Source organism: Solanum tuberosum, unplaced genomic scaffold (assembly GCF_000226075.1).
Source record: "Solanum tuberosum cultivar DM 1-3 516 R44 unplaced genomic scaffold, SolTub_3.0 scf00088, whole genome shotgun sequence".
Taxonomy (NCBI): domain Eukaryota; kingdom Viridiplantae; phylum Streptophyta; class Magnoliopsida; order Solanales; family Solanaceae; genus Solanum; species Solanum tuberosum.
This window is the reverse complement of record NW_006239011.1, coordinates 540,948-550,246: the sequence shown is the minus strand read 5'-3', so window position 1 is coordinate 550,246 and position 9,299 is coordinate 540,948. Positions and strand designations below refer to the sequence as shown.

At 36.8% G+C, this 9,299-nt stretch overlaps 1 protein-coding gene across 1 annotated transcript in view; it reads left to right on the top strand.

Moving 5' to 3' along the window:
* LOC102590091 (mitochondrial substrate carrier family protein B-like) overlaps window positions 1-9,094 on the top strand; it is a 22,524-nt gene extending 13,430 nt beyond the window's left edge. Inside the window, exons 4-7 of the mRNA XM_006346755.2 lie at window positions 5,849-5,950; window positions 6,033-6,103; window positions 6,257-6,324; window positions 8,547-9,094. Of these exons, the coding sequence (XP_006346817.1) occupies window positions 5,849-5,950; window positions 6,033-6,103; window positions 6,257-6,324; window positions 8,547-8,779 (474 nt within the window). The 3' untranslated portion in view covers window positions 8,780-9,094. The remainder of the gene's footprint in view (window positions 1-5,848; window positions 5,951-6,032; window positions 6,104-6,256; window positions 6,325-8,546) is intronic.
* The last annotated feature ends 205 nt before the right edge of the window (window positions 9,095-9,299 follow it).

Sequence of the window (9,299 nt, the reverse complement as noted above, 5' to 3'; positions counted from 1 at the left end):
CTTTGGAAGTACTCAAATGATAATCAGAATCTGTGGGGCTCAGTCATAAAGGCAAAATATGAAGAGAGTGATAGTTGGATGACAAAGGAGGTTACCACCCCTTATGGTGTTAGCTTATGGAAATCCATTAGAGAACTTTGGAATGAATTCAAACCTAACACCATGATCAAAGTGGTAGATGGCATAAAAACTAGGTTTTGGAAGGATGATTGGCATGCAGAAGGAAATATGGAGACTCTCTTCCCTGACATCCACAATTTAGTTCTTAAACAACAAAGTACTATAGCTGACTTATGGACTCCTCAAGGGTGGAATTTTGTATTTAGAAGACACCTCAATGACTGGGAAATTCCAAGAGTAACAGAATTTTTTAGAAGCATTGATCAATTTAGCGGTCTGGAAATGGGGCGAGACAGATTGCAGTGGTTGGGAAACAATAAAGGGATTTTTAAAGTAGGTGCAGTGTACAAGAAGTTGAATCATCCAAATCTGCAGCTACTCAAGTGGCCCTGGAAACATATATGGAAAGCCAAGATACCCTACAAGGTGTCTTGCTTTGTGTGGTTATTGGCTAAAGAAGCAGTATTGACACAGGAAAATTTAATGAAGAGGGGAATTACACTTTGCTCTAGATGTTTTTTCTGTGGGAAAACTGCAGAAACAGTCAATCATTTGTTTATCCAATGCGAAGTCACTAGCCAGTTGTGGAATCTGTTCCTGAGACGTAAAAGCATCTCCTGGTGCATGCCTGGGAGAATTTCAGAGGCTCTATTTAGCTGGGAAGAAGCAGGGACACAAGCAAAAAACAGAAGTAACTGGAGAATTGTCCCTGCCACTATTTGGTGGACAATTTGGAAAGAGAGGAACCTTAGAGTTTTTGAGAATAGGGAGAGTAGTATGCAACAAGTTAAACTGAATTGCATTTCGACTTTGTGTTTTTGGTGTAATCAAATTTACTCTAATGATACCGTCTCTATCATTGATGTCTTAGACTCATTATAGGGATAGGTCGGTATTCTTAGAGTTTCCTTATGTAAATACGGGTTTCAGTACAACCTATGTACTGTTCTGCAGAAATAGAAACAATTACCATTTTCAAAAAAAAAATTTGAGGGGAATTTATTTGAAGAGGTGAAACAAATTTGAGGTGGGTTAGATTTGCTTGCTTAAAAGTTAGAAGCACCGGAGGGGCTATACTATTTCTATAGGACTATCAGGCATGGAAGGAGAAATCCTAAAAATAGGTGCTTACTTGTTAACTTGCAAATTTGAGGGATAATTGCAAGGCTTCTCTCGTCATATCATTGGAGTATATGCTCCCAACTCTTGCATAGAAAGAAGATTAATATGGGAGGAGACAGGGGCAATAAGGTCCTTGTATAGTATGTGTTGATTTTAATGTGGCCACACATACTAGCAAAGTTGAAGCTGAAAAGAGAAATTGTCTAAGAAGATCAAGGGGTATGAGAAAATTCTCTGATGTCATTGAAGAGTTAAGCTGATTGATATACAACTTGAAGCTGCAATTATAGTTTGTTCAAAAGGAATACCCGGAGGATAGCCTCTAGGATTGACATGATAACTCACCTAATGTCTTACAAGGGGGAGCGTGGAACAAGAACAAAAGCTACTTTAATTTGAAAATTGGTGGCTTGGCACAAAAGGATTCAATGATAGAATTAAGGAATGGAGGAGCTCTTTCAGCTTTTTTTGAAGGCGGAGAATGGAAGTAGTAGAGTTTGGCACTATGATAGAAGAAACAAGGCGAAGAAAGAAGGCTAACAAAAGAGGAGACAAAAAGGAGGGCAACAAGTCTACTAGAGTACGAGGAATTTATTAAAAATGAAGAAATATCTTGGAGACAAAAGTCAAAGTCATTGTGGCTAAAAGAGTGATAGAAACACTAATGTTTTTCAGTATATAGCAAATGCACAATAAATGTACAATAACATTGACCAACTCATGATTGAGGGATAATTATCTTAAGATCAGGAAAAATTGAAGGGGAAATTGAGGAATATTACAGAAAGTTGTATTTTGAAACCATAAGCTAGAGACCAACTTATTTGGTTCTTAACTGTTCTGGACTAAAAGATGAGGAAAAAGAGATGCTAGAAGGCGTTATTGAGGAGTGTGAAGTTTTGAGATGTCTTAAACGATGTGTATTAGTCAAAGTACCGGGCCCATATGGTTCATAATGGGTTGCTTCATGAAATGTTGGGATATACTAAAAGCAAGACATCATGCTGGCCTTTCAGAGTTTCCATGAACACAAAATATTCAAAAGTAGTCTTAATGCCACTTTCATAACTCTTATTCCAAAGAAGAGGAGCCAAATAGTTGAGGGATTTTACACCAATAAGTTTGATAGGCAGTATATACAAGTTATTTGCCAAAGTATTGATAGCAAGATTGAAAGTTATGATAGCCAAGTTGATTGATCCGCAACAAATGACATTCATCATCATGGATGCAATGATAATAGCTACTGAAGTTGTGGACTCTCGACCAACTAGAAAAAACCTGAAATCATGTATAAGCGAGACATAAAGAAGGCATATGTCCATGTTAAATGGGAGTACTTATTGGATTCTGTGAAAATAATAGGTTTTGGTAAGAAGTGGATAGAATGGGTCAAACACTGCATCTCGATTGTGAGATTTTTAGTGCTTATCAATGGCTCACTGACGTTATTTTTTCAGTGCACAAAGGGGTTTAAGTCAAAGAGATCCTTTGTCATCCTTTCTCTTCATAATAACTATGAAGGGTCTTGATAGCATGATCAAAATATCAAACATGAATGGGTGGCTTAGAGGATTTGATGTGGCCAAAATTGGACAAAAGAACCTAAAGATAACTCACTTGCAATATGTGGATGATACTCTCATACTATGTGATGTTTGAAGAGGGTCAACTCAAGACCTTGAGGGTGATTTTGGTACTTTTTGAAGGGATTTCTGGGTTGCACATTAATTGGAGGAATAGTTTCCTGTTAATGAAGTGCAAAACATGGAGATTTTGAATGCAATCCTAGGTGGGGAATTGAGGAATCTACCCACCATTCTTCAAGGGATGACATGGGGAGCAAATTAACAATCAACTGAAATATGGAATAGTGTAATTGAAAGGTGAGAAAAGAAATTGGCTAGATGGGAGACTCAATATCTCTCCGGGGGAGGCAAACTAAGTCTCATCAACTCAATCCTTTATTTAGTCCTAACCTACATGATGTCTGTTTTCCCATTCCAACAGGGGTTATCAAGAGATTGGACAAGGTGAGGAGGAGGTTTCTGTAGAAAGAAAACAATGAAATGAAGAGTTATAATCTGGTCAAATGGGAAGCAATGATAACTGGGAAAAGACAAGGGGTTGAGAATCAAGAACTTGAAATTCCAAAGCAAGGCCCTTCGGATGAAGTGGTTATGGAAGTATAGTAATTAGAACTAGGCTCGATGGAGGAATGTTATTAATGCCATGATAAGGAAGACCACTGGATGACTAAAGAAATAACGACACCCTATGATATTAGTTCATAGAGTTCTATCAGAACACTATCGAGCAAATTGAAAACCAACATTCAGATTAGAGTGGTAAATAGGGCTATAACTCGAGTAAATTGAAAACCAACATTAAGATTAGATTGGTAAATGGGGCTAGAACTGGTTTTTGGAAATTTGAATGGCATGAGGCAGGAAGACTGGAAAATTTGTTCCTAGATATTTATGCATTAGTCTCTCATCAACAAAAGACTATTGCAGGATTTTGGATACCCCGTGGATGGAGCTTCAACTTTAGAAGACAATTAAATGACTGTGAGATCCAAAGAATAACAAATTTCTTCAGTATCATCGAACAATTCAATGGACTAGAGGTAGGTCAAGATATCTTAAAGTGGAAAGGTAGTAAGAAGGGTCTGTGCAAAGTAAGCACTGGTTACATGTGGATGAATCGAACACCTCAGTGCACATACAACTGGTCATGGAGAGGCATCGGAGAAAACAGAATCCCGCACAAAGTGGCCTGCTTTATCTAGTTGCTAGTCAAGGAAGCAACTCTCACCCACGACAATCTGATGAGGAGAGGGATACCACTTTGTCCTAGGTTTTTCTTTGGGGAAAATGCTGAGACAGTTAACTATCTATTTCTTCATTGCAAAGTCATTGACAACTAAGGAAGATTTTCTTAAATCTCAAAGGCATCTCATGGACTACGCATGGAAAGAATTCCAAAGCAATCTATAGCTGGGAGGAAGCTGGTGTGCAGGCAAAAAACAGAGATAGATGGAGAATTGTCCCTACTAGTTGGTTAAGTAACATTGTTATCAACCAAGTAATATTTATTTTGTTGAAATTTTTCTTTTGATAATGATTTTTTTTTTTTCCTTTTGCTCTGTTTTTTCTCTTCTTTATGGTAGTTTGTTTTGTTTCTAAGTTAACTATGTGGGCAGTGGCGGGGTGAGGATCAAATTGGTTCATAATAAAAAGTGTTATTAGGTCAATATTTGAATATCAAATTACTTCTAAAGTCTTTGTCAAAAAAAACTACTTCTAAAGTCCCAATATTTTAGTTAGGTGCAAGGGCAATTTAGTTTAAAAAATGCATATATTGCTAATCTATTACATGTATGTAGTTTAGCAAGACCCATATATTTTGCCAAGTTTATGATTTCAAGAAATTTTAGATCTATCTAGATAACTACCTCCCATGTAATGTTAGGTCTACCTCATCTCTTTTTAATATCCATGGATCAGTATATCTCAAGATTGATGCCGGACATGATCAAATCTTCTCAAGTGACATTCTATTATTTCATCCTCAATGTGTGTTATTTGCACCTTTTCCGGAAAATTTGGTCATTTTTAATCTTGTATAATCTTTGTACGACCGCACATTTGTCTTATCATACCACATCGATGTGACACTCATCTAGTGGATGTATTTGGCTTTAGTTGCCCAACATTCACTCATATATATTTGTTTGTTTGTAGCTAATATAGAGCTTATCTTTCACTTTGCTAGACATCTTGGCAGCACTTCTCTATTCAAACCATTTGATTTTGATTTTTTCATGACAATTGAGAAATCCTCGAGTGTCAATGGTGCACATTCGAAACTCGATAGTTAATGGACCCACCCATGTACCCTTTTCCATTTAAATAGCAAGCCTTTGTCTGCGGCAAGACTTGATTTGAACTCAAGACGTGTGGCCAACCCCCACATTATGAGTTGCGCTCTTACTACTAGACCAAAACCCTAGGGGCAATTTTATGTGTAACATTTTCATCTGTAACAACGAGCTTAGATATCTAAGAGTTGTTTGCATTTATGTCCACAATTCCGTCTACTTTCACCTCAACATCACTTTCCTCATCTTGACTAAACTGGCAGTGCATGTATTCAATCTTACTTTTACTTATTCTAAAATCAATAAAATGATATTTATTGTTTAGAGTTATCTTTTCAAAGATTATGCCCATTGGCAATGAAACATGTGCCTTAGAGCCTTGGTGGATTCGCTGATATGCCCACTAAGCGAAACATGCAGTTGGTCTGTTTTCCAACTGGTTTTAGGGTTTAAACGCTTTAGGTGAGCCGTTGACAACACTTGTTTAATAGATACTTTTTACATAGATCAGATGTTAGCTTTAGGAAGCTCTTTTCTTTAATTATTCACTAGTAAATGAGCTGTACATAAATTGCAAAAATGTTGAAGGGGTTTATTCTTACATAGTTTAGTTACACAAATTATCATTGCCCAGTTTGGTTATTTTTTCAAATAGCTCGGGTTGCTCTATATCCTTAAGCTATGTCCTGTATTTTATTCTTTTGCTCATTTTGAGTTCTGCAGACAAATGTAATATATTACAGAGGCATATGGCATGCATTACAAACCATCAGTAGGGAAGAAGGGATAGCCGGCCTATATAAAGGAATGGGTGCTACTTTATTGGTATCTCTTCCTGTCCTTGAGATTCTCTCTGCTGAATAGTGTTTCCTGTTTTATGCTGAATGAATATCTCAATATCATGAAGGGGGTAGGCCCGAATTTGGCAATCAGCTTTTCTGTTTATGACACTGTGAGATCGTACTGGCAGTCTCATAGGTAATATTCGATAAGAGTGGTACTGTCTGTTCTCTCTTTTATCATTTTATCATTATCCATGAAATCTGCTGTTATTCACTGGTTAGTTCTCAAGTTTGTTCCTTTTGTATTAACCTCTAGATAGAATTATATTAACAAACTTCTTGATATCAGACCAGATGATTCAACTGTCTTGGTCAGCCTTGCTTGTGGAAGTCTTTCAGGTGTTGCGTCATCAACAGGTTAGTAATCTGATGTAACATGAAACGTGGTAGAAATTTTGAGCTTCCAATTATGTTTTGATTTCTATACAGGGAAATAGTGATGAGGAAAAGTATTGTCTTAACTATATTTCTTGAATTTTGTCTAATATCCCCCAGCTTGTTGGGTGTTGATCACCGCATTCTTTTAGTGTGTTGTTGCCTCTGAATTTTTTGATCTCAATGTCTGGTTACTACACGGAGACATCTATATTGCCAAAGCTTTCAATTTCTACATGCTTCCTATTCCATATGTGTTGGGGCAAAGAAAAGACTTGTTTGTCTTCCTCTGGGCTATGTATCCTGGCAGTCTGGCACCTTATATGAAACTTTTTCTATATTATACTTCTCTTTGATACATGTGTTGTGTTAGCTCTCCACATTAAAACAAATGGAATATTTAATTGTGATTCTATATATTCTTTACAAAATAGATGAAGAAATAGAAAAGCTGACATTGTGGTCAAAAAGTTGTTTCTCCAGCTCAAAATTGGTGGGGCACTAACTTTGTTCTACATATACAGTATTAGGCCTTACCCTTAACTAGTATACTCTTAGACAAAATTTCAGGTATTTGAATGTAGATGTTGATGCATGGAGCTGTCTCATGGCTTTTGATGCAGAGAGGCAGGTTAGGGTGCTGGCTCCTCACTAAGTTTCTAACTGGACCGACTCTTAAAGCCTGAGACCGAGCACTTTTATCTGGCATTTGAATTTAGTAAGAGAGTTCACTCCTAAAAAATAATTTGCTTCCTTGTCTTTCTCGACACTAACTTATTGTTTCTGGCTTGAAATGTCAGATATAGTATTCGTCTCATTCATTAATTGGATAATTTGCATCTTCAAACATGCAGTTGGCTCCACCATGGTGGATATTTGCACGGGAGCCATATGTATTTGCAGTTATCGAAGTGTGAGAGGCTTACTCATTGAGGTATGCTTCTCAATTAGGCTTGAAATGTTCTGTTACAAAATTCAATTGTAGGACCAGTCAAGAATTACCTCTGTTTATGCTGGTCTTTGTGTGTAAAATATGGACAATTCCGTGTATTTCACAGAAACCCTCAATAAAAAGTTAAGAGACAGCAGAGAAATAACATGAATGCACTGGGCAACTAAATGAATGTCAATTGCACCAACTAAATAACAAGTTAACAAAGTGAAAGGAGAAAACATATAAGAAGTTCATGATTGCAATCCATTCCCTCCCATTGCATAACTGAAGTCCCAATTAAGCATCTGTTGGATTAGAACAGGAGGCTTCGGCATTGTGGAGCATGCTTTATTATTATCATCTTACCAGATTAGATGCATCATCCCAGTATTATGCTATTTCTGTCTAAAGAATAGAAACTTGTATATTGACAGATAGAGAGATCAAATTGGGATATAAAAATAGTTGAAGTAGTCCCAGTCGGTTTTATGTTATTCCATTGAACAAGCACCCGTGATTTAAAAGCAAAAAGAAAGTGCTACAAAACTATCCTGAGGCGGTTGGTAAAAATCGAGGAACAAAAACATATACTATAGCTGTAGAAGAGCTAGCAGAATAGAAGGAATAGGAGAAAGATCAAAGTGGGGAGGATGATGAAGAACAAGAAGAAAAGAAATCAGACAGAGAGAGAAGTTGAACAATTACAGGATGAGGGCGCAAGAGAAGAAATTAAAACTCAAAAATTGATGGAATTTTTAATCATCAAGAAAGAAGATGAGGAACCTTCCTGGAGCAAAGCGAAAGGGCATTTAGGACCTATTTTTCTCTCCACCTTTTCTTGTATCGTAGCAGCATACAGTTTACAGTTATACTACCTCTCCATCTGTTTATGAAGATAGTAATTTAGATTCCTTTCATTTTTTTTCATTGTTTTTCTCGAGTACAACAGAAATCCAGACAGGAGCTCTCATCTCATGCCTCTAGAACTTGCGCCACTGTAGCGAGCACTTCTTTTAGAGCATCACTTTGCTCTACTGAGGTACCATACCTACACATCATGGTGGCTCTCCTACTTAATAGCTTAACACTAACTGGCACATGTTTTGGCTTCTAATTTATTTTGATGTTTAGTGAATGGGCAATCACTTTTGGTGTTCCCATTTTGATATTATTGATTGTCGTAAGTGGATCAATTGCTTTTCAATTCATTACTTAAACCTGGTCAATGTTTTTAGCATTTTCATGTTTATGTTTATGGATGCGTTTGCAGTAACATTCCCTTTGGATCTTGTGAGGCGCCGAATACAATTGGAAGGAGCAGGTGGTCGGGCCCATGTTTATAAGACTGGTTTGTTTGGTACATTCAGCCATATTATCCGGACAGAAGGCCTACGTGGTTTATATAGAGGAATTTTGCCTGAATATTACAAGGTTGTGCCTAGTATTGGTATTGTCTTTATGACGTATGAGAAAATGAAGCAGCTTCTCTCAGATATTGACTGATGCATTGGCGGTTGACATACTTGGAGAGTAAACTAACAAATACAAGGTGCCGCAGTATTATATACCAGGAGAATCTGGAATTCTTTGGAAATCTCTAGTTGTCGATGTAAATTCATACATTCATGATGTATAGACAGTCAAAAGAAGCCACAGGTTTAGTAACCATGATTCCTTTTGGGGTCTTTGATGAGCCTATGCTCTGAGCCTGAAGTTTCATGTTGCAAAAGTAACTACAAAAACGAAGTATTTGCTTTGTATTACTTGTATGATTCTTTTTGGCGTCTTTGATAAGCCTATGCGCTGAGCCTGCAGTTTCATGTTCTGGTCATTTATAACAAAAATACTTCATCATTAGAAAAAGGGGTGTAAATGGATTGGGTTGGTTTGGATTTTTCAAATATCAAATCATATTATTTGTATAGGGTTTTTAAATCTATAAACCAAAAGTAAAACTAATAAAATTTGAGTTTTTCAATCTTGGACATTTTCTGGTTTAATTTGTGCCTCATATATTTTTGTT